The sequence below is a fragment of the Onychomys torridus genome, chromosome 3 (assembly GCF_903995425.1).
Source record: "Onychomys torridus chromosome 3, mOncTor1.1, whole genome shotgun sequence".
Taxonomy (NCBI): Eukaryota; Metazoa; Chordata; class Mammalia; order Rodentia; family Cricetidae; genus Onychomys; species Onychomys torridus.
The window spans coordinates 116008076-116035433 of NC_050445.1; the positions used below are offsets into that span (position 1 = coordinate 116008076).

Below are 27358 nucleotides of genomic sequence, written 5' to 3' on the forward strand. Positions count from 1 at the left end.
ATCTAGGCGTGACCAGCGCTTTCTCAACCAATCAGAAATGGCAGTCTCCAGTGAGGGCGGAGCGAATGGACAGATGTTAAGACCAATCACAAGCTGGAACTTCTGAAATAGGTGGGCGGGCATTGTTTCACATTTAGACCAATCAAAACCAGGTCAATGAGCGGCATTCTCTGCTATCCAATAGGTGCATGGGGCGGTGTCCAGTAACCAATGACTGTCGCCAGGGGGCGGGGCGAGACGCGTGTGTGCGGCCGAGGTACCTTGAGCGTTTGTGCGCCGAGGCTCGCGCTCGGGGAAGGCGGCGCTGTGCTGTGATACAGACCTCGGGCCGGCGTTGTCCGCGCGGCCAGGTGGGTTCGTGCGTCAGGACTGGACCCTCGGCCGTCCGGGGACACGCACAGCCTCGCTCCTTTTGCGCCTCCCGGGAGCGCGCAAAGCCCCTGTCCCTCTCCCCGCCGGCTGTCCGAGAACGCGCAAAGCCCCTTTCCCGGCGCGGCCCGGGCCCAGCCCTCTAATGCTCTGGCGCTCGCCGGCCGGCTTCTCTCACCTCATCCTTTTCACCATCCTTGCTATGATCCTCCGCCTTCTCAGGCCGCTTCTCCTCTCTCCTGCCTTCCGTGATTGTCCCCCTCAACCTCGGGATTTCAGCCCCTTTTCCCCTGGAAACTAACGTCTCTCACTTTGCTTCTTGTAGGCACCTGGAAGGGTGAAGGCAAGAGAAGCAGATGACGACGCTGAACACTGGCTCTGCAAGGTATGGAACCGGAATGGGCTTGCTTGAACTACTTCTGCCTCCCTCCCTTGACATCGTCATTTGATCACTCTTCTCTTTTAGAATCTTTGTCCTCCGAAAGTGCTTTTGCTCAAAACTGCTGAAAATCCGGGTGAAAAGGCTTCCCAGCAGCAACCAATTTGAAATCTGTTACGTGGATGGAACTGGATTCTATTTGACAGAGCTAGCCAGAGCATGAATTTACCCTGTAAGGAAGGGCCTGGTCATCCAGGACGTCCATAAGATACAGGACATTTATCACACACAACCTCTGAGTGAATTACAACGGCTCAGAGACGACCTTCAGCATTGTCTTTTTACAGAGAATGTTTGCACCTTCATAGTATGGCAATGTTTGGTGTAGTTTGGTGGTAGTAGTTCTAGCCGTGTTTCTAGATGGTCTTTTACACTATCTTATACCCAAGTAAAATTATACCAGACATTTACTGGGGAAAAATTAGCTCATCACTCGTAATTTTGACTTGAGTTTTAGAAGCTGAAGAATACTGGGCAGTGAGGGTTTTATTTTGGAGCTGGAGGAAATTGAATATTGGAATGAGTGTCCAGTACCTTGGGCAGAGAGGGAAAATGAGAATATAAGTGTGTACAAAACTGCACTGTTCTCATGTCATTTCATGACTGTCTGGAGTTGTTTTTCTTAGCTCTCAAAAGAGAAGAATAAGCTGTGAATTTGGCATCAGAATCACTGTGTTTTGGAGTTTGTAGGCTTTTGTGGAAAAGGTTTACGGTTTTGCTTACCTGACTTGTAGCATACAACAATATAGTTCCTTGTGTTTTGCTGTGGTAAGATTTTAGTCTTAATAGAGAAAGAAGTAAGTCTGTTCCCGTGACTTAAAAGCAGTCTTTACTCTGAGGTGACAGCATTGTCTCATAAGCCATATGTCTGAGCCTTGTTAGTGAAACACACTGGAAGGGGCGGGATCTTATAACTGTTGTAATTCCTGTTAGTTGTGGTAGCTGTCAAAGTCATGGGCAAACAGCAGATCTCTGAGTTGGTCACTCTTGTACATTGTTGTAAGTCTGCAGTTGGAAACCAAATGTATGTGGCACGCGTCTGTACTTCGTGGTTACTTGTTTAGAGATTTAGATGGTAGCGTTTGCTTCCTTCCCAAAGATCTGACCTTGATCGTAGAGTTTAGTAGAAGGGAGACCTATAAGCCAAGGATTAAGTGCATAGAGGGTTCTGCAGTTCAGGTTGTGGGATGAGGGAGAAGTCCTATTCCTCTGTGTTCTAACTGCCTCTTTCATTGCTCTAGACTTCCTGAAGTGCATTTCCTTAACCTACCTAGCCCATGTGGATTTATAACCTTAAATCCTGGGAACCATTTTTCCTGCTAGATTTCTGTTCCCTGTATTTTACATAACAGGAAATGATTTTCAGAAGTGTGATTTGCCCACTAATAGGTGCCAGAGTTAAAACTCAAACTCTATCCGTTTAACCCCAAAACTACCCTCTACTGCCTCTGTCCTCCAGTTGTCTCTGTGTGAGCGCCAAACCAAGAAAGCCCAACCTTGCCTTACTGACCCAGTTTGGGACAAGCACAAAGAACAATAGACATGTGCTTCTATCCACATATCCATATGCATGACTTAGTTTTCTTTTTATGACAAATACCTAACAGAAACAGCTTAAGGAAGGGTTTGTTCTGGCTCACATATTGAGGGGTACAAGCCATCATAACAGCTGGAGCTGGAAGGAGCTGGTCCCATTGCATCCACAGTCAGTAAGCAGAGAAATGAATGCTCAGCTCACTTTTTTTTCTTCCCTAGTTTGGGATGTTGCTGCTCATTTTCAGGTTGTTCACATTTCCATGGTGATTCTAAATCTAGTCAAGATAACAATGAAAAATAACGATTACACCATGAATGACTTCAAAGGTACTACCAGTATTAGTTTGAGGATTACTTGCAAATTTTAGCAAGTAAAAAAATTTGCCCATAGAATTGTACTTGTGAATGATCCCTAGTCCTCATTTCATGGTATTCCATGCCTCCAAATCCATCTGGAACGATCCTTTGATGTATTGGGAATTTTCTCACTTATTCATTCAACAAATATTTATTAAGCACTTAATATAAGCTGTACTCTAGATGATAGCAAATGAGCAATAGATTAAGGTCATGTCCTCCAGATCTTGTATTTGAGTTAGAGAGAGAGACAGCTAAGGCTTGCATAGGTTGAAATTAGAGATTATCTCATCTGGGTTGATACCAAGTGTACTCTTTCCTGCTTCAAAGCCCAAGAGAAATTCCAGACCATTTCTACTCTTTTTCAGATTTTGAGCCTTTCTTCAGTAACCTGTATCTGTGTGTGTGTGTGTGTGTGTGTGTGTATGTGTGTGTATGCATGTATGCTGTGCACATGTGTGGGGGTGGAGGGGGGCGGTCTGTATGTGTGCATGTGATTATGAAGACCAGAGGTCAACCTTAGGTGTTCCTTAAGACCTTTTTGTGTGTAGGGAGGAAGCATAGGATTTCTTACTGGCCTGAAACTCACCAATTAGACTAGGTAGACTGGCCAGCTTGTTCCAGGGATCTGCCCAGCTGCCCCAGCAGGGCTGGTATTGCAAGCTCACACCACCATGCTTACCTTTTTAGGTGGGTTCTGGGGACCAGTAGCAGGTCCTTACGTTTCTAACACAAGTACTTTACTAACTAACCATCTTCTCACTTGTGGGATATAATGCTGACCTGTTCTTTGAAATCTGGATCTGCCATCTACTAAATGAACAGCTGTGGTACAACTTGGACTTTTGAACCTGTGTCCTAATTTCAAGATTGATGATGTGTAGACACTTTTACATTTCAAGGGAGAGGCATACACATGCTACCTGTGGTGATGGGGGATGAATATAGAGGAGAATGGGAAATCATTTCAGCATCCATATTGTCTAGACCTTAGTGCTTTCAAAACTGTAGAGTAGTGGTTCTTAACCTTCCTAATGGACCCTTAGTACAGTCCTCATGTTGTTGTGACCCCCAACCATAAAATTATTTTTGTTGTTGCTTCAAAACTGAAACATAGCTACTATTATGAATCATAATGTAAATATCTGATATGCAGGATATCCAAAATGTGACCTCTGTGAGTCATTTGACCTCCAAAGGGATTGTGACCCCCAGGTTGAGAAGCACTGATACAGAGCAACACCTTGGTGTTACTTAAGATGTTGTTTTAGTCCTGGATACCCACCTTCTCATGCTTTGCACACCTAACATTTTTATTTTCCAAAGGAGACTACCTGTTCTTTCATCTTCCAAAATGGAAGAGTCCAGTTGGGCAGAATTTGGAGTCAAGCCAGGTTCTTGGTTCCTGATCTCTAAGTTTAACCTTTTTGTCGTCTTTAGCTGAGATACTGAGTCCTGGTCTGGTCTCTCCTAGACAAAGAAAAGGGATTGTTTCGTGTATTTGTCCGTTTCACAAACTAGTATATTTGAATAGGGATTCTGGAGACAGGTACTTTTCTTCAGAGGGTAACTAAGGCGTCCTAGGATTTTGTGGGCTGTTTTGTTTTGTTTTGTTCTTGTTTTTCAAGACAGGGTTTCTCTGTAGCTTTGCGCCTTTCCTGGAACTCGCTTTGTAGCCCAGGCTGGCCTCAAACTCACAGAGATCCAGCTGGCTCTGCCTCCCGAGTGCTGGGATTAAAGGCGTGCACCACCACCGCCCGGCTTGTGGGCTTTTCTTTAGGCACTATCTTACATGATAATAGATACTGTTAGATAAAGCATCTAGCAAAATGGTTGGCACATGTCAAATATTCAATACATGTTCTTCCTCCTGGTGCTGCATCTAGTTGTATTGTGGTAGAACTACTTGTTCAGATGGCTGTCTTCCTTACTACCCTGTGAGCTCCCATAGCAGGCGCCACAGTTCCATCCTTCTGCCTTTGAGAATCTGATGTATGGCAACTGTTGCACAGGTGTCTGATCTGGGGACTTCTCAACTCCTGCCGAAAGGTTGGGGGGGGGGGGGCGGAAGGGAGCAGAGTTACAGGCTTCCCAGAAAAGGTGTCATGTAAATTGATTCCCCCCTCGTACTCAGCCACCTCTCCCAATCTTTTCTCCTTCGGCACATAGATCATCTTTCTCCTCTGCACTTCACAGAGTACTACGGTTTACATAGCCGTTTCCCTTTGGTGGATAACATTGTACTATTACAAGCAACCACACGTCCTGTTCAAGCTCAGACGCCCTTGGTGAAGCCTCTGGAATAGTTTAGATTAGATCCCCAACTGGTTATATGTTTACCTGGCTAAAAGATAGACCCATTCATAATTCTTATTATGTACAGAAACATGAAGCAAGACTTCTTCGGACAAAGCTTGTGTACACTTAATGGATGTTTATGTGTCTCATCAAAATGACTAAACACCAAAGATTAACCCATTTCTATTTTATAAGTGCATATATCTGTATGTAGACACATGAACATACAGAGCAAGTAGGACATAATTACTGTCTGAGGAAGGTGGCTCTATGTAGTGCTCTGTAGGCTCCCATCATTTTGTCTATCCTAATTTTTTGTGCTTTCCAATTTTTACAACAGTATGTGCTATTTCTGTACTATAAAACTGTAATTGGAAATACCGATTCCAGTGAAGTAGGACCCACTCCTCTTAACTGCATGTCTGTCTAGTACCTCTGCGTGCTCAAAGAGCGCTTCTCAGAAAGCGTCCCTCAGCAGTCTGCATGCTACTCATCATGCCTTCCCTTTAAGTTAGACTTCATTTCACTATTTCTTGTACTTCACATTACATGGTCAATCAGTTGTTTGTCTGTCTCTTGTTTGTCTGTCTCTTCGCTGGCTTGTAAGCTCTATGAGAATGTGTTTCATTATATTTTCACCACTTAAACAGTGTATGATGCATGGGAGATTCACAGGTAGTGAGCGAGTAAACACAATGTCACTGTGTTACAGACTGCAGAATTTAATGCCTGCATTAGTAAATTGTCACAGACCCTTCAGCCCCAACCACAGTTTTACATTCTCCCCCTAAAACTTGTATCTGTTGTAAGTTTTGGCAGTCATGGTTAATTCATTTGTACCATGCTCTCTGGCTGAGCCATTGCAGTTTTTTTTTCTCTTGAGTACATTTTCATTGTTTATTTTTTATTTTTATTGTGATTTGTTTCAATCTGCCAGCATGCTCAGGAAACTTCATCATCTTTTCATATCTGTGCCCCCTGCACCTGCTAGTCTCCTTGAAATGCTAATTCAGGGTTTTGTCTATCTAGAAAATGGTCCAGAAATAAGCTTGAGGGCTGAGTGCAGATCAGTGCTAGAGCTCACTTTCTTGTGTGTGTGTGTGTGTGTGTGTGTGTGTGTGTGTGTGTGTGTGTTTGTGTGTTTGTGTGTGTTTTAAAGTGGTTTGTCATTCCACTGAGTTGTAACAGTAAATCCTGAAAACCTTTTGAAACTAAAAATGGAACTCGAGGGAGGGCTCGGTGATTAAGAGCACTGGGTGTCTTCCAGAGAACCTGGGTTCAATTCTTAGCACCCACCTTGTGTCTCACAAATGTTAGTAACTCTACTTTCAGGACATCTAATGCCCTCTTCTACTCTCGGTGGCCATCAATCATGCATATGATGCACAGACATACATACAGAAATAATACAAGCACATATACAAATAAATAATTGAATATTCTTGAAAAGGAAAGAAAAAGTGAAAAATGAAGCCTAAGTCAGGCCTGACATAGAAGCTGGAAACTGGAGACATTACTTAAGGAGCGTGTGAGTGTGTGTTGCACACACACTGCATAAGTATATTATGTTTAGATACATAAATACTGTGTACATGTTTAAGTTTTTGTTTGTGGCTTGTTTTGAGATAGTCTCATGTAGCCCAAGCTTGCCTGGAACTCTGTGTTGCCAACATGTGCTAGGGTTGCATGTGTATGCCAGCACACCCAGCTGCAGATAGTTTTTAGATTCTTAGTGTTTGCCAGAGAAGATGGTACTGTCTGAACTGAGGCATCATATGCAGGATGTTTGGGTGAGGATAAGGGGAGCTCTGGAAGCCATACCTCTGTATAGAGAGTTTTGCTTCAGTGAGATTTTCTGGCCTGTCAGCTCTCTAATGTCTACTTACCTTCTTTCAGTCTCCCTTTTCAAATTAAGCAGCTAGGTCAACATGGACTGTGTGGACAAGTAGCTGCTATGCACAGTGGTTTGGTGCTTTCCTGAGAAAGCACATGCTCCCTTTGTTCCCTCCTCCCAGGGAACAGTTTGCGTGAGGAAAGGGAAGAGAGAATTAGATTCTATGCTAGCCACTATTCTGAAGTCTGGCAACACATCAGAAACAACACAGGCATTTTCTAAAAACCAGTGTAGGTTTCTGGGGCCTCTCCAGACTATCTGAGTTGTAATCCCTTAAGGTGGAGCCTCAGTGCCTACATTTTTAGAAACTTCAATAATTGTGTAAATGTGCCTGGATGTGTTTGTAGGCCACAGGTCAGCCGTTTGTTTGTTTGTTTGTTTACACAGTCTCTCTATGTAGCCCTGGCTGTCCTGGAACTTTCTGTGTAGATCCTGCTGGCCTAGATTTCACAGCAGTCCACTTTACATTTTGAGACAGCTCACACTCACTTTACATGGTTCTCACTGATTCCACTAGACTAGCAGTGAGTCCCCAGAGATCTTCCTATCTCTGCTTACCCAGTGCTGAGGTTAGTGGCATTTTACATAAGTTTTGGGGTTCATACTCAGGTCCTCATACTCAAGCACTTTGCCAACAGACTGCTCTTCCAGAGGACCTGGGTTCAATTCCCATCTCTTCAACCCATCGACCTAAAGTAATTTTATATAAATAAACATCTTAGTGCTAAATCTTGGGTCAGATGGTGCTAGTCTCTTGTGAACATTTTTACCAGCCTATAGAATAAGAAAAATGAGGACCTCAGAGTGCTTTTCATAAAACTAAATCATATGGCTTTTCAGATTGTTTTTTGCATTGAATTAAGGCTTCCCTACATTTTTCAATGCTAAATAGTCCCTTATAAAATGATATCAATGAGGAGATTTTTATATTTTGCAATGTAAAAAACTTGTAATCCTGTTTTACTAAAGATACTTCAATATTACTGGTTTTTGAGTTCCTGAAGATGGTAGAGTACCTCAGAAATGTAGTAACTCTCAGAAATGAGATCCTTTAGAAAGTGAATCTGTAGAGGCTCTGAAGCTTGTAAGGCCAGATGAGACTCAGTCTAGAAAGAAGTGACTTTGTGGTATATAATACTCTGCAGCTTCTTGGGCACCACTGTTAGATATGTTCATACTTCCGAGCAAACAAGAGTGTTTGTGCCAGGTGGGTAAATCAATGCCTCACATCAGTTGATCAGGTTTTACTACCAACTAAGTTCTGACATGAAACACATGGGGGAACAATTAAATTTTTGAAGCTTTTGGGATGTTAAGAGTTGCTTATAAAAGATTATAGGTGGGGGCTGGCAAGGTGGCTCAGCAGTTAAGAACACTGACTGCTCTTCCAGAGGACCTGGGTTCAATTCCCAGCACCCACATGGCAGTTCACAACTGCCTGTAATTCCAGTTCTAGGTGATCTGACACCTTCATACATACATACATACATGCAAGCAAAACACCAACACACATAAAATAAGAATAAATAAATCATTAAAAATGTTTTTTTTTAAAAGAGATGATAGGTATTCTGAAAGTATTAGCAAGCATCAGATTGAATGCAGCTTTGAATGTTTATGGTAAGGGATATTGTGTATTATAATTTAAACATACTAATGAGTAATGTGAGTATGTTCCTTTCAACTACCTCAATTCTCTTACCAAATAGCATTTTTCTTCAGCTCCTATTTCCTGGCCATTTGCAGTATTTGAAAAAAAAAATCAGTTTGTTTTTTATAGCTTTTCTGAAAGTAAATGGGTAGTTATTAAGAGCATAGGCTTATCAGGTGAGGTGATAACATGCAATTAATTCCAGATGCCCAGGAGGCTGAGGCAGGAGCATGGCAAGTTTTCGGCCAACGTGGACAACTTAACAAGACCCTGTCCAAAAAACAAAACAAGCCAGGTATGGTGTCTCAAAAAACAAAACAAGCCAGGTATGGTGGTGCATGTTTTTAATTCCTGCACTTGGGAGGCAAAGGCAGGCAAATCTCATTCAAGGCCAGCCTGGTCTACATAGTGAGGTCCAGGCCAGCCAGTGTTGACATACTGAGACTCTTAGGAGTTAAAAAAAGTACAAGTGAACGGAGCGTCAGTGTAGCTCCATGTAGGACACTTGTCTCCAGCGTGGGCTTCAGGAAAGAGAGGTCTAAGCTGAAGCCAGGTTCTGGCACTTCCGGGTGAATTAACCCCTTAGATAGCTGACCCTTAAAAGAGCCCGTGAGAAGAGGACAGTCGTCAAGTACCTGGAGGAGCTGCAACTCCATCCTTGTTCTGTCCCCGGATTTCGAGGGCCTGGCTTGGCTTTTGTTTGTTTGGTTTGGTTTTGTATATACTAAATTATTGGGAAGGGGCTTACTCTAAAAAGTCTAGTGCGGTGGTTCTCAACTTTCTTAATGCTTGTGACCCTTTATTACAGTTCCTCATGTTAATGGTGAACCCCCAACCATAAAATTATTTCATTGCTACTTCACAACTGTGATTTTGCTGCTCGTATGAATCATAATGTAAATATTTGATATGTGACCCAAAGGGGTTGAGACCCACAGGTTGAGAACTGCTGGTCTAGGGGAACTTGGATTAAATGCTTTCTTATTTCATAGTGATGTTAGTTCTGTTCCTACAGTTTACATATTCCAAAGCTCCTAAGCAGTTTTTCTCTCAAGTCCTGAGGTGTAGTTCACATTCCACCCCAGAAGCCTTTACCTCTCTAAAACCTGCCCATTCCTGACTGATCTTGTCTTCACTGTGCTGCAGCAGAGGGAAGCACCCTCCTCCTTCCCAGGGAGCAATTCTGCCCTGACCTTGGCCTCCTGAACAAGATTTCATCAGTAGTTAACTTTGAAAGTCTGTCCCACTTAAAATATGGCTCTTCCCAGGGAACGTGTGTGTGTGTGTGTGTGTGTGTGTGTGTGTGTGTGTGTGTGTGTGTCTGTCTGTCTGTCTGTCTGTATCTCCTACCTTTCTGTCTCATTATAATATATTTAGGCTCCCTTTTCCCCTCTTAGTTATGACAATCCTTTTTTTTCCCTCCCTCTCAAAATTGTATCAATACAATGGTTATTTGGTTGATCTTGGCAGTGTAGAATTCTTTTTGAGTTCAGATGATTCCACTGTGGTAGCTTTTATGTCTAGGTTTTAGCTCATGAGAAGATTATAGCCACTAATGTCATTGAGTGCTAAATAGTAAACAAAAACACAAACATTTCGTAAAAGTCAGCTTTAAGTAACTGAGTCTGTCAGAAACATTTGCATCAGTGTTGCAAAATGCAAAGTGATCAGATTCTTACCCTGAAAAGCACAGACATTCTTGAGAAGTCTAGAAATGACAGATTGTCTGCAAAATCATTTATTGAGGACCAGAAGGTGGGCGCACATATGTATGCTAGAAGCTGACTCTCAGGAAACCTTTAAAGTTACAAGCAGACTATTCCTAATACAAATAATTTGAGTCCTGTTTTCTCAGATGTGTGGTCAGATGTCAAATGGAGGTGATTACAGGGGAGATCCTTGGCAGAACTGTATCCAGACTTCTAAAGTGGGGAAGACCCCTGGCAGAGATGTTTCCAGACTTCTGTCCTATCATTTCTGACAATTCTGCTTTTGTTCTCAGTTGACAACATAAGAGACTTGGTAAGAAAAGTAACACATATTTTACATGTAATAACTGCCTCATTATTTTTTTATTTTTATTATTTCTTTATTTTGGTTTTTTCGAGACAGGGTTTCTCTGTGTAGCTTTAGTGCCTTTCCTGGAACTCACTCTGTAGCCCTGGCTGGCCTCAAACTCACAGAGATCCACCTAGCTCTGCCTTCTGAGTGCTGGGATTAAAGGTGTGCACCACCACCGCCCGGCTAAGAGTAATATTGGATGAGCTACAGTCACATCAAAACAGTAATAAATTAGTGGATAAAAATAAAAGAAATGACTAAAATACTAAAATTAGGAAGTATTTGTTAAATTGAACAAGACTTCTTAACTGTGTATTCCATGACTGTGTGTGTGCACATGTAAGCATATATAATTCCATGTGTGCACATGCAGAACTCAGAGGTCAACATTAGGTATCTTTCTCAATTGCTCTCTACCTTATTTTTTGAGACAGCATCTCTCTCTGAACCTGGAGCTCCTTGATTTCACAAGGCTGGCTTGCCAGCAAGCCTCCAAGATCCTCTTGTTTCCACTGCCCCAACCCTGGCATTATAGGTGCATAGCAGTGCATCTGGCTTCTTACATCGGTGGTAGGGATTGAATTCAGGTTCTGGCTTACACAGCAAGTGCTGTACCCATTGAGCCATCTCTCCAGCACTTACCTATGAAATTTTGTTTCAAAGTTTTCCTTAGACTAGTGTTTAAAGAATGTCAATTTGAGAATTGTTGTCAAAATTAGACTAATTAGAATTTCTGTTCCACATAGAATTTTGCCACTGTATTAAAGGAATGGTCTATAGTTCTCTTTAGTCTTTCTATCAGAATGATTTTTTGCAAATTAACAAGCAAAAATAAAAGTGTTGACTTAGACCTGACAAAGCAGAATGAGGAGGCCATGGAAATGCTTCCAGGTGTTACATTCCTAACAGAAAACCCTGGATTAGAATGTGCTTTCTTGATGCTTTTCAAATGCTTTTTTAAATTCTTTATGTTTTGTGTTCTTGGCCCTGCTCCAGGGGCAGAACTGATTGCTACCTTAAGCTTAAGGTGATGGTTCTTCCCAGAAGGTCTGCATCAGTCTGTCAATGTGGGGCTCTTTATAGATCTATAATAGGGTGGAGTGTAACATCAGCAAAATGGTTGTATTTCATTTACATTGTCTTTCTAATCTGGGAGTCTTCACTTTAAAAGCTGCCTCTGTAATTCTTTGTTTTTTGTTACATTATACTCTTAGGAATCACAAAAGTGATTTTTCTGTTTGTTGACTTTCTCATCCACTAGTAAGTAATTCTTTGTTGTTTGGGGATGTTGTGGTTTTGTATTGCTGTATGTATAAACCAAGCTAACCTGAAATTGGCTATCCTTATACCTCATCTTCTCTGGAGCTGGGATTACATTCATGTACCACCACAGATATCTTAACTAACGCGTTTTTGGAAGTTGTAGTTTTTTTATTTTGTTTTTTGTTCCTGTTTTTCAAGACAGAGTTTCTCTATGTAGCCCTGGCTGTCCTGGAACTTGATCTATAGACCAGGCTGGCCTTGAACTCAGAGATCCTCCTGGTTCTGCCTCCCAGGTGCTGGGATTAAAGTTGTGTTTTTAGTAATTCAGATTGAACCCAGGGCCTTTTACATGATAGACAAGGCTCTATCACTAAACTATATTCCCATTCCTCTTTATACTTTTTAAAAAAAATTTAGAGATGGTATCTCACTAAATTATTCAGTCTGATCTTGATGTCACTATAGTCCTGGCAGGCCTTGACTTCCCAATCCCCCTGCCTCAGCTTTCTTAATAGCTGGGTTACAGGCCAGTACCACAGGCCTGGTTTTGTCAACTTGTAATTACAGGACAACTGAGTTTCCTATGTTTTTGACAAGCACATTAACAGTGTGTTTGTAAGTGCTGTTTTGTATTAGGTGGAGGGTATTGGAGTATTTGTGTCTTGTGGTCAGCATAGGAAGGCCTAACAGGATAATTCCATACTTGTTTTCTGCTAAAGTCTAAGCAAGCTCTCATAAAAATGGAAATATGGAAGATAAAATCATTCTAATTAGAGGGTATTTGAGACTTGGTTTTTCGATCTCTGCATATATATTCTTCTGATCCTCCCCACCTACAGAAACAAGCCACCACTCCTGCTTTAGTCTTGCCTGGCCCCCACCAAATGAGGAGTTTGTATACTTAAGAAAGAAAGGTTTTGTCGAATATGATGAGAGAGAAATACACATAGTATGAAGTAAAATATCTTCTGCATAAAAGGCTTATGAAGTTGTGTGTTACTGTTTGTTTGAGACAGTGTCTCATTTTGTAGCACAGGCTTGCTTCAAACTTATGATCCTCCTGCTTCTACAGTGCTGGGATAACTGTGTAAGCCATCATACCAGGCTATAAATTTGTGTTTGTTGTTTTCTTTTAGTACCACAGATTGAACCCTATATAGTATAGTCTTTCACCAGAGAAGATGAAGCAGGTGAACTTCAAGTTCAAGGCCAGCTTGGGCTACATAGTAAGACCCTGTCTCAAAAAGAAAATGTGTGTCCATGCAAGCATGTATGTGGGTATGACCCTGGAAATAATTAGGAGAAACCAAAAGATAAGCAGGGAGCTGGAGTTTGATGGGGGCCTCTGGCAGCTGTGTAGCAGCACTACTGCCACAACTTGGAGTGTCTCGTGTGGCTCTATAGTAGATGATCTCTCTCTACATGCTCTTCCTCTTATTCTGATTCATTGCTCACCATGACACCATCTGTTACTAGTATGAATTCCAGGCATTTGGACTTTAGATCATAGGAATAGCTGAGCTATTCAAAAGTAACAGATGGGCCAAGCATGGTGGTATACACCTTTAATCCTAGCATAGCAGGGTAAGTTCAATGCCAGCCTGGTCTATATGGTGAGTTTCTGGCCAGTCAGAGCCACAGTAGTAATATTAATGATGATGATGATGATGATGATGATGATGATGATAATAATAGTAATAATAATTGTTGTTGTTGTTATTATTAGCAGCAGCAGCAGCACCATAGCTACCTCCTTTCCCAGGACCTAAACTATCTTTTATTTCTTCTTTCTCCATTAGAGCCTCTTACTGTCACTTAATATGCACTGCCGGACTTTACCAGCATGAAGGTAAAAGTTTCTGCCAACCTCTTGACCCTCTAGGTCCCACAAAGTCCTCCTTCCTTTGGCAGCTCCCTGCAGTTTGCTCCACCACCATCTGGCTTTGTCCTTTTCTCTCTTCTGAAGACTGCTCTCATTTAGGTCTTAAGCATCTGCATGTTCTTGCCTTCTATAGATACTCCTCAGCTGCTGCTTGTTCAACCTTTCAGCAGTCTTCAATATCCATAGGCACTTGACTGGGCATGTATTAGTGTCTTATAGCTGCTCTAACAAAACTACTATAAACTGGTGGCTTAAAACTGATTCTCAGGTTGGGGATTTAGCCCAGTGGTAGAGCATTTGCCTAGCAAGTGCAAGGCCCTGGGTTCGGTCTTCAGCTCCGGCAAAAAAAACAAAAACAAAACAACAACAACAACAAAACCTGATTCTCATAGTTCTAGAGGTGTGTAATCTGAAATCAGTGTATCTGAGCCCCACAGTCCTGATTCCTTCAGGTGCTGGCACACATCAGACCTTTTGCCGTCTACTTTGCTCTTTATCTTTAGATACTGTCTTTAATTACCATGTATATAAATGACTACTCCACCTGTATATAGCCAGGCCACATAACATCAGCACTCGAGTGGTTTAGAGGCATTGCAGATTTAACATGTCCAGTAGAGATCATCACATTTTGTAACTGGGCTCCCCCTCCCCCACCACCTCTCAAGAAAGCTTTGCTTTTCTCAGAGTTCTGTAGTCAGTGAATGACTACTGTCTACCTGGGTCTTTGGCAGTTCCCTCACCCTGACCTCCCACACCCAGTTCAATGCAGAAACTCCTCAGGTGGTTTGGGATCTGCTGCTTCTCCTTTTGTTGCCACCATTGTAGCCCAAGCAGCACCAGGGTCAGAGTGTTAGCTGTCTTCTGGGTCTCATCCTGTGCTCTCAGCTCTCCTCAGTGTCCACACAGCAAAACAGAATTTGAGCCATTTTACTTTGTGGTTAAGGATTCCTTATAGTGGCTTCTTTGGTTTTAAGATAAAGCCCTAGATATTTCTTTGGTCTCAGATCTTGTAAGTTCTAGCCATGTTTGCCTTTCCGTCTTGTCTCTTTCTTCTTATCCTCCTTCTGTGTGCACAGCTCTCTTCTTTGAGTTCTCAAAACTTCTCTCCTGGATGAGTCTTTGAACATGCTTTTCCCTGCTCTTCCTCATTGGTAACTAACTTATATTCTTAGGTATGAGTGAGATTGCCCACTCCCCAGATTGTATAACCCACCTTGAGTGTTCAGATAGACCTTTTTACTTCTCCTTTTACGGCACAAACTACAGTAATTCTTTTGTAGACAGAGTTTTGCTACAGGCTGGCCTGGCACTCATGGCCTTTCTTCCTCGACCTCCTGGGTGCTAGAATTGCAGGCATATGCCACCATACTTGACTCATAATTACTAGTTATTTACTCATTTCCCTCTTGAAAGAGTGTGAGTACCACTACAGGAGGAACTGCACACATTGCCAAGACAGTGAGGAGCCTAAATAGACTCAAATTTGAATGAATGAATGAATGAATGAAGCTACAAACTTGAACTGCTAAAATGTAATTTAAAAGGGTGTATTTGGAGCTAGGTGATGGTGGCCCACACCTTTCAACCCTGCATTCGGGAGGCAGAGGCAGGCAAATCTCTGTAAGTTTGAGGCTAGCCTGGTCTACAGAGTGAGTTCCAAGATATCCAGGGCTACACAGAGAAACCCTTCCTCAATTTTTTAAAAGTGTGTGTGTGTGTGTATGTGTATGTGTATGGAATGAAAGAGAGAGCAAGAAACACAAAATCTCACTGTGTATCTCTGGCTGGTCTAGAATTTGCTATGTCTTCTCTGCCCCTCCTTTCCTGGTCCTGTGCTGGGATTAAAAGCATACATCACTATGCCAACTCAAAATAAAATGTAGCTAGCTAGCCTGATTGGCGTAATGAAACTGGAAAATAGAATAACGTGTGTGCAAGTGCTAGTATGTGCACATGCATATACTTTGACATAGGCTCACATGCAACCCAGGCTGGCCTCAAATTTCCCAGATAGCCAAAGATTATCTTGAACTTCGAATTCTCCTATCTATCTCTTGAATACTGAATTTACAGATGCATACCACTGCACCTAGTTTTGTTTTATGTGATGCAGATATTAAGCCCAGGATGCTTAATATCACCCTGCATCTCCTGTGCTTTCCCAGTTTTCTCTGTAATGACAGGTACCATTTTCAGCATGTTTCCTTTGTTAGAAAATATGCTACTTTTATTAACTCTTTAGTACACTTCATTAATAGTAATTCATTCAAAAATCTTAAATATTCTTCACAGAGAAATTGTGAACATGGACATGATGCAGGCTATAGCTCCTGAAAAGCCAGGGACACTGCTCAGTTAGTACAGCATTTTACCTGGCATGTTAGAGGCCCTGGGTTTGTTTCTATAGTACCACATTATAGATGTGTTTGTGTATGTGTGTATATACATACACTAAATTTGGTTCAGAGAACAGCCAGATTTGGATGTTAACATATTGATCTGTGGGTTATATAAGTTCATAGTGTTGAACTGACAAAGCATGTATTTTTAAACGGTCCTAGATACATTAACAGTCCTGAAGCACATTATGGCTGGGAATTGAGACCCCTATTTAAACTCTTGACTGTGAGCATTCAGGTCTTGTGCAGCCTCCATGCTCCTGCCTCCTGTGGAGAAGGTTGCACACCCTGCATCTCCTGTGCTTTCCCAGTGGTCTCTGTAATGACAGGTACCATTTTCAGCATGTTTCCTGTTTGGTTTGAATGTAAAGTGTATTCCAAAAGGCGTGGTTGCAGAGTTGGTCTCCACCTGGTGTCACTGTTGAGGTCATTAGATCACCAGGATACTAACTTCATCAGTGAACTAATCCACTGTTGAGTTTACTGATCATTGGGCTGTTAGGGCTTAGAGGAAGTCAGTCACTAGAAGTGTGCCTTTAAAGGGTTTGTCTTAATCCCTGTACAACCCAACTTCTTTCTGTTGACTGGGTGCCATGAGGTGAGCAGCTTTCTTCAACCATGCCCTGCTTTGGTGTTTCTATTGTGGCATAGGCCTAAAAATAGTGGAGCCAATTGGCAGTGGATTGAAACCATGAGCCAAAATAAATCTTTACACTTCTAAGACATTTGTCAAATATATTGTGACTACATCAAAAAAACTAATGTATTTCTTCTGCCTATTTCAGATGCAGAGGAAGAGTAACTTTTAATATCATTCTTGGATTTCTGTAGTGCAGTGTAGACCCAGGCTGGACCTGAAATCTGATCTTGAAGCACTCTTCAAGCACTTTCCTGCTCCACACTTACTTGTTACCACATAGTACATAGGAATTAAAGCAGCAGGTATTTACTCTGTGGGTGAGGAATCTGGGAGCAGCCTAGCCCTGTGCCTCTGCCTAAGACTCTGTCATGAAGTTGCAGGAGGGCTGTCAGCTGGGGCTGTGCTTGGCAAAGCTTGATTGTGGAAAGATGTCCTTCCAAGCTCACAAACAAGCGGCTCACTTCCCTGTCACAGAGACATGTGGCATGGCAGATCTGACATCATGGCAGATACCCTAATTCTTAATCCTGTTTATGAAACTGAACATTTTTAAAAAAAACCTGACCCTCTAGATGTATTTTCTTCATCCGCACTACATTAGACTTTCAGAAGAAGTGCCTAGGTATGTGGAGAAAAGGGTCATGTTAGATACAGCAAACTGACAAGGTGGAATGACCAGAAGCAGCTCAGTGTTGAAGCATTTGGGTGGTAAGCTGGGGAAGAGCTGTGAACAGAATGTTACATAAAACTGGCTCAGAAGTCAGTGATGTTAAGGGGTAGTGATCCTCCATCATCACACATCTTCCCCACACTGAAACATCTATGTGCCTTCCAAGGAGCTGCCATCTCCAGCAGAATCTCCTGTTCCCAGCCAGCTACTAAACAAAGTTAGGGACACATTAAGGTACCAGTTCCCACTCACCCAACAGTGATTCTTAAACTAACCTGTAACACAGAAAAGTGCCTTAACTCCTCAGTCTGGTGCCCTCCCTGGCCATTTCGCTGTGTGATACTTTCTCTTACATTGCAGTTGAGGGCTGGAGTGGTAGCTTGTGGTAAGGGATCTATCCACCATACACAGGACCCTGGGTTCATTCTCCAGCTCTGAAAAAATATTAAATATTGCTGGATAGATTATGTCTAGTCAATCAGAATATAGATTTGATAGTACTTCATTTGTTTTTTAACACTATACAGTTGCATGGTTGTGTTATATAGTTATATAGATTGCTGCTGTTTGGAAAAGACAACTTTGCACTTAGTGGAAGCTGCAGGTTGAATGTAAAGTACAGATCAGTACTGTAGAATTGCAAGAATTGTTTCTGTGTTTTCCATTTTTTTGAAGTATTTATACTTAGTTCTATAGCCTGATGATACTACAGGAAAACGAACCCAGTTTCTACTACTGTGTGTTTGCAGCAGAGATCACCTCTTTGATCTCAAAGTGTGTGTGCTTGTCTCCCTCTAGAAAGTAGTCTTCTTTGTAGTAGAAACCAGTTGGGCAGTTTAATTCTGGCACTGTCTGCCAAGAAGTAATGTCAGGTTCCACAGATTGAGAGCACAGTCCCAACACATAGCTTCCTCACTTCAGACACCAGTTGAAATTTCTAGACCTCTGAAACTTACGACCAACTGGCTGTCAGTTGGGGTTCCCAATCCCCCATCCTTGGGTTTAGCTTGCTGGTCAGTTCAAACTCAGGGAAATACTGATATTGACTAGTTTAAAGGGTATTTTGTAGGAGACAAATAGCATAGTGTTTGGACATGCCTGTAGACCTAGCATCTGGAAGGCAGAGTCAAACACAGTGAGGTAGGGTCAGTCTGGTCCACATAGCCAGTTTCAGACCAACCAGGGATACATAATGAGACACCCATTGCAAAAATAAAGAAGACAACAACAACAACAGGACAGATAGCCCAACAAAGATGAGGTTTGGAAATATCCTGGGCCCAGGAATTCCCATCCCTGTAGGTCTGGAGTCACCCCCTCCCAGGTCATGAATGATTTCTTATTTACTTTTCTACAAGTTTCCATGTGTTCAACTATGCAGAAATGCTCCAAACCTCATCTCTTTGGGTTCTTTATGAAGTCTTCATTATAAAAGCATGATTGAAACAGGATAACCCGGTAACACTATGACCAGACCTAAAGGGTGTGGTCTAATGCTAGAAGACTGCAAAGGGAAACCCAGCAGGGCCTGTCTATCCAGATTTTTCTTGGCCTCTGTGCAACAGTCTGTCCTTCCAGCTATGGGCAGGACCTCTACTGAAGTGGAGTTTTATGAGCATTCTATAAGATCAGAGAATTTGTTTATGGGCAGTCTGAGACGGAAAGAGAGGGGAAGCTCAGAATATATCTTTGTTTATTACTTGCCTAGGGGAAAAGAAATGTTAGTTTCTATGACCTTCTGGGAGGAGAAAGAGGCAGAGGACGACTGTGGTTTCTGAAGCCTAAAGTACCTCAGCATTACAAGAGACTGTCCAGGGCAGGGGTGTGGCTCAGTGGTAGAATGCTTGCCTACATATGCAAGGCCCTGGGTTCTATCCCCAACACTGAGAAAAAAAAAAAAAAAAAGAAAGAAAAGAATAAAGGACTGTCTTCTACCCTTATTAATAGGTTTTCTGCATACACCCCCCCCCTCCCCATAATAGGTATCTCCATTGATGCAGTAAGCCAGATCAAACCAAATTGAAAAAGTATAACAAGAAGTTTATTTGAGCAAAGCAACTCCCTGCCAGGTTCTCCAGTCTCAAAGATGGAGGTTGGAGAAGCCATATGCCCAAACTAAAGCAGGGAGATTATATAGGTTGTAGTTGAGGGGTGATGTTGTGTCAGTCACAAGCTGGGTTTGTGCCGGAGTATGGTCAAAAGTGGACCACTGTAGCCGGCCGGCAACTTGAGGGGAAGAAGCTGCAGCAGCTGCCAAGAATGCACAGCTGGGCTTTTTGGTGCCTTCCCTTTGTTTGGTGGAGTTTGGAGAGACAGGAATGGGGCTTCTCAGACCATGCAGGAGTGGACTGGAGCTTCCAACAGAACACTGATTTGAAGACAGATTAAACCAAAAGGCTGTGGTTCTATGAGCCAGAAACCTTTGATGAGTCCCAAGTTGGGTCTGTCATAAAAATCAAAAGCCAACACACGAGTGTTGTGCTTGGTTTCTATTCCCACTCCATGAACAATTGTATCTTGGAATTTACTGTGTTCTGCCTTGCTTTGCACCACAGTTTTTCTTTTACTGCCCTTTTTTAAAGGTACTTTTTATCTGTACAATCATGGTGTACAGGGTTTATTTATTTATTTTGGACAAGGGTAGATTTTTTTTTTTAGAAAACTAAGCTTTGCTTCTCTGGATGGTTTCTGTATGGTGGGCAGAAATAACTGCCACCTATAAACAGCTACCAACTAAGGCCTTGGGAACGACAGCCCAGCACAACCTGGGCTAAGTGAGGTGGGAAGATCTACCCTGAATGTGCGTGCATAGCACTATCCCGTGGGCTAGGCATTCAGGACCTGGTCATAAAAAGGAGAAAGAAAGCTGAGCATCAGCATCCATTACTCACTACTTCTTGACTGCAGTGCAATGTGATTAGCTCCTTACTACTTGTCACCATGCCTTCCCCAAGATGGACTGTATTTCTTTTTTTAAACATTTATTTATTTCATCTGTTCAGAGAGCTATGTTTTACTTAAGTTGTGTAAGTGCAATTCCTAGTCATCTTCCCCTTCACTGTTTGATTAACAGCAGACATTTTTCTATAGGCTAATCCATAATCTAAAAAGATTTTAGCCTCCCCTCCTGAAAGCATTGCCAGCATTTTCTTTCATCAGCTTGATACAGTACAAATTCTTATCCTAATAGTGAAATGTTTCTTTAAGCTTGCCCAGTGATTGGGTGAAACCAAAACTTACTATAAGCCACAGTCATCCTAGGGTCCCTCCTGCTAGCCTTCCTGGATCTGTGGATTGCAGTCTGGTTGTCCTTTGCATTATATCTAGTGTCCACTTATGAGTGAGTACATACCATGTTTGTCCTTCTGAGTCTGGGTTACCTCACTCAGGATGATATTTTTCTAGTTCCATTCATTTGCCTGCAAATTTTATGCTGTCATTGTTTTTCTCTGCTGAGTAGTACTCCATTGTGTATATGTACCACATTTTCTTAATCTATTCTTCAGTTGACAGGCATGTAGGCTGTCTCCAGGTTCTGGCTATTACGAATAATGTTGCTATGAACATAGTTGAGCATGTATCTTTGTGGTATCCAAAGTATATAAAGAACTCAAAAAACTAGACATCAAAATACTGAACAATCCAATTAAAAAATGGGCTATTGAGCTAAACAGAGAATTCTCAAAAGAAGAATCTCAAATGGCTGAAAGACATTTAAGGAAATGCTGAACATCCTTAATCATCAGAGAAATGCAAATCAAAACGACTCTGAGATACCACCTTACACCTGTCAGAATGGCTGTGATCAAAATCACTAATGACAGTCTATGTTGGAGCGGATGCAGAGCAAAGGGAACACTCCTCCACTGTTGGTGGGAGTGCAAACTTGTACAACCACTGTGGAAATCAATATGGCGGTTCTCAGAAAATTGGGAATCAATCCACCTCAAGACCCAGCCATACCACTATTGGGCATATACCCAAGGAATGCTCAATCATACCACAAAGATACATGGGGTATACTTTAAAACCCTTCCTTTATCAGGTATTTGGTTCCAGCAGTATGCAAAGTAGCTAATAAAGAAGCCAAAGTAAGCAATTATAGACATTTGCACCTTAGTTTACTTGTTAATTTTGCCATGCTGAAGATGAACCACTGCACTATAAACTCAGCCCATGTATGCCTTTAAAAGCTATAAACAAAAGAGCTGGTGAGATAGCTCAGTGGGTAAAGGCACCTGCTACCAATCCTAATGACCTGAGTCCCATCTCTAAGACCCACATCATAGAAAAGAACTGATTTTTACAAATTGTCCTTGGCTTTCACATGTGCCCCATAGTGTGTATGTGTATGTATATATGCATGCACACATACAAAATAAAGTTTAAAAAGTTTTAAAATCTATAGACATGTATGATATTGTCAAAAAATAATTTTTTTTAGAAAAAGTATACACAAGATAGACAAAATTAAGATTGATAAAAGTGCTGCCAGCCAGGCAGTGGTGGTCCAGGCCTTTAATCCCAGCATTCGGGAGGCAGAGGCAGGTGGATCTCTGTGAGTTCAAGGCCAGCCTGGGTTACAGAGCTAGTTCCAAGACAGCCAAGGCCACACAAAGAAACCCTGTGGCAAAAAACTGCCAAGAGTTGAAAGTAAAGAAATAGGCACTACTGGTAAGAATTCTTCTTTTAATCTCTCCTCCCAACCCCATCGTGTGTGTGTGTGTGTGTGTGTGTGTGTGTGTGTGTGTGTGTGTGTGTGTGTTTAGAGAATAACTTTCGAAGTTACTCCTCTTCCTTCCACCATTTGGGACCCAGGAATAGAACTCAGTCGTCAGGTTTGGCAGCAAGTGCTTTTACCCTCTGTGCTGTCTCGCCAGGGTGACAACAAATCCAGAACTTGAAAAAAGTGAATATAACCAACACCTAAGCAGCTGTGGTTCTGGGAGATAGTCTAAGGAAATCAGTAGGAAAGATGGACAGAGGCCCTTTCAGACTGTGTCACGCAGAAACACTGGACTCAGTTCCCAAGACAGGTTTGCATGCTAACATGGGACATGTTGAAATGGTCCTGTCATCATACTAGTGAGGAAAGAAACTGGAGAATGTATGTAGCTGCACATATTAGGCGTTTAGGTGTAAGAAGGCTGTGTGCACCGTGTTGCTCATTGTTTTTAGCTGTAGATGGTTGAGGAGCTGGTGGATTTCTCTCTCTTTTTTGCTTAGCAATATTGTGGTTTTTTGTTTTGTTTTGTTTTGTTTGTTTGTTTGTTTGTTTGTTTGTTTGTTTTTAAAGACAAGATCTGGCTACATAGCCCAGGCCTCAGAATTACAGTAATCCCTCCAATCTCACCTCCCATGAATTGTGTTATTTTTGGAATACATTTTAAAGAGAAATAGAACTTGATACTCAGAATAAAGAGCAGGTGCTTACACTGGTCATTAACAGTGTGTTTCTAGGATGCTGGAAAGATGGCTCAGTTGTTAGAAGCACTTGCTGCTCTTGCAGAGGACCCTAGTTTGGTTTAGTTCCCAGCTCTGATATCAGGCAGTTCACTACCTATTACTCCACCTCCTCCAAAGGTGATCTGTTGCCCTCTCCTGGTCTCTAGCATCCTTACACTCACAGACACATATACATAAATGAAAATATTCATAGATAAAAATATTTTTAAAAAGAACACATTTCCTCTTCCTGTTTAAATATTAAAGAAGTTGATCTGCAGTAGGTTCTAGAATGTTTAGAAATTTGGCATAGGAAAGTTTCTATTACCGCATCCTTTGGCTTTTGTTTGGGAAAAGTAAGCTTAGACATTTTTTTCTTAATCCCTTGTGTTTGTTTTTCATTTTGTTTTTGTTTTTTGTTTGAGAAAGGTTTTACAATAGCCCAGGCTAGCCTGAAACTTGAGGCAGTCTTCCTGCTTTGACTTCTGAGTGCTAAGATGACAGGTGTGAGCCACCATGACCATGGCAACTCTTATAAAAGAAAACATTTAATTGGGTGGCTTACATTTAGTCCATTATCATCATGGTGGGACATGGCAGCATGCAGGCAGACACGTTGCTAGACCAGAAGCTAAGAGTTAATACATTTTGACTTGCAGGCAACAGGAAATGGCTTGAGCATATGTGAGACCTCAAAGCCTGCCTCCACAGTAACACACTTCCTTCAACAAGGCCACACCTCCTAATAGTGCCACTCCCTTTGGGCATTTTCTTTCATACCACCACACCACCATACCCACTCGTCAATTCTTAAAGAACTATACATCAGTATAATTGGTAACTGTATAGATGTGATTGATATCGTAACACTTACAAACTAGTAATCGTGTTCATTTTCATTAAAGTTATTGGCCTACAACTTGAGAAGCATCTGGAAGGACCTGGATGTTTTAGATTTGGATTTTCTTAGTCCTTATCTTCACGTTTTGCCTTCTTTTATCTGTTTAGAATCTCCATAATGAACGGATCCAGTGTGGCAAGGACATCACCCAATGTGAAATGCAAGGAGGACCAAGGATTAAATGGACAGGAGGAAAAGGAGAACCCATTTGCAGAATACATGTGGATGGAGAACGAAGAGGATTTCAATAGACAGGTAGGCAAAGGGAGAACGCAGTCATCATCCCTGTGAGCTACTGTTATCTTTTGCTCTACTTAACTTGTAGGAACAGGGTGGCTCTTCTAGTGTTGATAAAGGCCTGACACAGAGAACAGTGGTTCCACATCTTAGCAGCCAGTGGCATACAGCTCAAATTAGAGTCTATAGCTCTGGGTTCTAAGCTAAGGCCTGACCCTCAGGACATAGTGCAGTCCTCTGCTCTAAGTAGCAACAGTCAGAGCTAGCCAGGATTAAAGCTCCTAAATCCTTCTAAACCCTCAAGGACCTGTAGTCTCCCCCTCCTTCTTCCCTTCCACCCTTTGTGAGTCTGTATTTCCACCCCATTGTCCTTCATTGTCTGTGCTGCTTATGTGGAGTCCTTCCTTGCCCTCTTGCCTCCACTGACATTGCTGCTATCATTGTCAAGGTGGTGGCTACAACACTTTGCTGACATGCCCTTATTGCTGTTGTGTATCTCATTCTGGAAAGTCATATTAAAATTGAGAAGACAAACAATAAGGATTTAAGATGCAGTTTAAAAAGTTGATAAGACAAGAAGATACCAGCCAGGCGTTGGTGGCACACGCCTTTGATCCCAGCACTTGGAAGGCAGAGCCTGGCGGATCTCTGAGTTCAAGGCCAGCCTGGTCTACAGAGTGAGATCCAGGACAGGCACCAAAACTACACGGAGAAACCCTGTCTCGAAAAACAAAACAAACAAACAAAACAAAACAAAAACAAAAAGACAAGAAGATACTATATCAAGATTTCCAGTCAGGCCACAATTTCTGTACCATAAGATTCAAGTCAAGGTGCATGGTATGAAAAACATCTTATGGGGCCTGTGAGATGGCTCTGTTGATAAAGGCAATTGCTACCATGCTTTACAACCTGAGTTAAATCCTCAGGGCCCACAGAGTAGAAGAAAAGAACAAACTCCCACAACTTGTCCTCTGACCTCCAGGTGTGTGCAATGATACATGTGCACCTTCCTCCAACAATAAGTAAACAAACATAATAAAAACTCTAAAGCTGTAATTCCTAATACTAGTATCGATTGTCATTGGTTGGGTGGGAAGGTACACATCCTCATGTACCTATGCATGTGGAGGCCAAATGTCAATATGTGTCTTCCTCTATCAGTCTCCACTTTAATTTTTGAAACAGAGTTTTCAGTGAATCTGAAGCTGGTGATTGGCTAGACTGGCTGGCCAGTGAGTCCTTAGATTTCCTGTCTCTGCCGCTGGACACTGGGATGACTGACATACACCACCACACATAGCTTTTTACACAAATTCTGGGGATCCAAACTCGGTCCTCATTTTTGTGCCACAAGCACTTTAATGATGAATCATTTCCCCAGACCTCTTTGGGGAAAAATGTTCACTGAAAGATGGTCATGGTGGTGCATGTGTGTAATCCCAACATTAATAAGAAGAAGCAAGGGGATCAGGAGTTCAAGGCTCTGTTTAAAAATGAGAGAAAAAAAAAAGGTGAACAAATATGAGGCTTTTAGAGCTAGATTGAAGGGGAAAAGACTAAGACCTAAATAAGGCAATATCACTTGTTTGAGGTCTCAGCAAGTAGTGGCATGTGATGATACATACTTTTTATAGTTTACTTTTTTTTTTAAGATTTATTTATTTATTATGTATACAGTGTTCTGCCTGCATGTATGTCTGCAGGCCAGAAGAGGGCACCAGATCTCATTACAGATGGTTGTGAGCCACCATGTGGTTGCTGGGAATTGAACTCAGGACCTTTTGAAGAGCAGTTGGTGCTCTTAACCTCTGAGCCATCTCTCCAGGCGATACATACTTTTAATGACAGCACTGGGGAAGTAGAGTCGACAAGAACAGTTCAAGGTCGGCTTCTGCTACCTTTCCAGCTTGAGCCTATAAACAAGCACATGACACCCTGACCCAGATAGATACTAACAACAAATGGAATCTCAAGAAGTATATAACTCAAGGGCTGAAGAGGCAGCCCTGCAGTTTTGTGCCTGCTGTTCATGCACAGGACCGGAGTTTGGTTTCTAGCACCTCCGTGGTAGCCCACGACCATCTGTAACTCCAGCTCCAGTGGCCCGGTGCTTTTCTTCTGGCCTTTTCATTCACCTGCACTCGTGTGCACTCCCCCCCCCCCCATTAAAAATAATGTAAGATTTTTTAAAAGAAGGATAACTCAGGAAAGGGAAGGATTCTTTTAAGAAGAAACACATTAGTTCTATTTGTGAATGATTTATATTCATACATAGGTAATTTTAATACTAAAAAGAGAAGAGTTTTGCTAAGTGGGGGCAACCACCAATTCTATGCAATTTGTAGGATGTGTTGCCACTGGCGAGGTATGACATGGAATGTGAGAAGATCAAAACCACTTAGTTGGGTGTCAGGGATCTTTTACAAAGATATTCTCTAACTGAGTTTTTTGTTTTTGTTCTTCTGTGAGCTCCTATCATTTCCCCATGGGTATCTAATAACTAAAGGTAGAACAGACACAATACTCATTCATGCCTCAGAGTTGAGACTTAGGATCTTTTGTTTGTTTTCTTTTCTTTTTGTTTGTTTGTTTGTTTGTTTTTTATGTTCTTAGTGCTAATTCCCAACTCTTTCACAAAGAAAACAGACTATTGCTGTAATAAGAGAGACAGACTCCCATGGCAAGGTCCTAAAGAAAGAGCTGTAGTAAAATACTCGAGCAAGGGAGCATGTGAGAGTGGAGAGCAGGAATATTGTGGCTTATACCTGTGGTATAAGACTTGGTAGGCTGAGGCAGGGGGATTGATGTGAGTTCACAGCCAGCCTGAGCTATATACATAGTGAGTTAGTCCAGCTCTGTCAGAGAGAAATAGAGAATGGATAAAGCCAAACATTTCAAATACAAAGCTATAAAATCTTATGGCTTAGAAATACTTTTATAGTTTCTTAAGAGCTTCATAACTATGTAATTTATGAGATTTAAAAGTGTTTGGGCAATTACACATTTAAGATACTATTCTTAAGCTGGGTAATAGAACATGGCTTGATCCCAGCACTTGGGGGGAACAGGCAGGAGGATCAGAAGTTCAAGGCCAGCCTCAGCTACATGGAGAGTTCAAGACCAGCCTGGGATATATGAAATTCTGTCTAGAAACAATAGAAACAATTAAAAAGTTGCTATTAACATATGAGGCACAGTTGAGTGACTTCTTGTTGTTTTGATGATGTTTGATCTGTCTTGTAGAGGTAATGAGCTGTGAACCTGTTACCTAGCAGGAGGTGGGAAAGAGATTTGGCAAGTGTGGAGCAGC

The 27358-nt window shown here is 41.9% G+C and overlaps 1 protein-coding gene across 3 annotated transcripts in view; it reads left to right on the forward strand.

The window, feature by feature from the left end:
• The first annotated feature begins 227 nt into the window (after positions 1 to 227).
• Positions 228 to 27358, forward strand: part of Paip2b (poly(A) binding protein interacting protein 2B) — a 33318-nt gene continuing 6187 nt past the window's right edge. Inside the window, exons 1-4 of one of the 3 annotated variants that reach the window (XM_036182736.1) lie at positions 693 to 754; positions 8750 to 8839; positions 10400 to 10566; positions 23916 to 24063. In XM_036182736.1, coding sequence (XP_036038629.1) covers positions 23926 to 24063 — 138 coding nt within the window. In that variant the 5' untranslated portion in view covers positions 693 to 754; positions 8750 to 8839; positions 10400 to 10566; positions 23916 to 23925. Of the gene's footprint in view, positions 351 to 692; positions 755 to 8749; positions 8840 to 10399; positions 10567 to 23915; positions 24064 to 27358 lie in introns of those variants that run through there. The other 2 variants (XM_036182733.1, XM_036182735.1) reach the window with 2 other exon arrangements.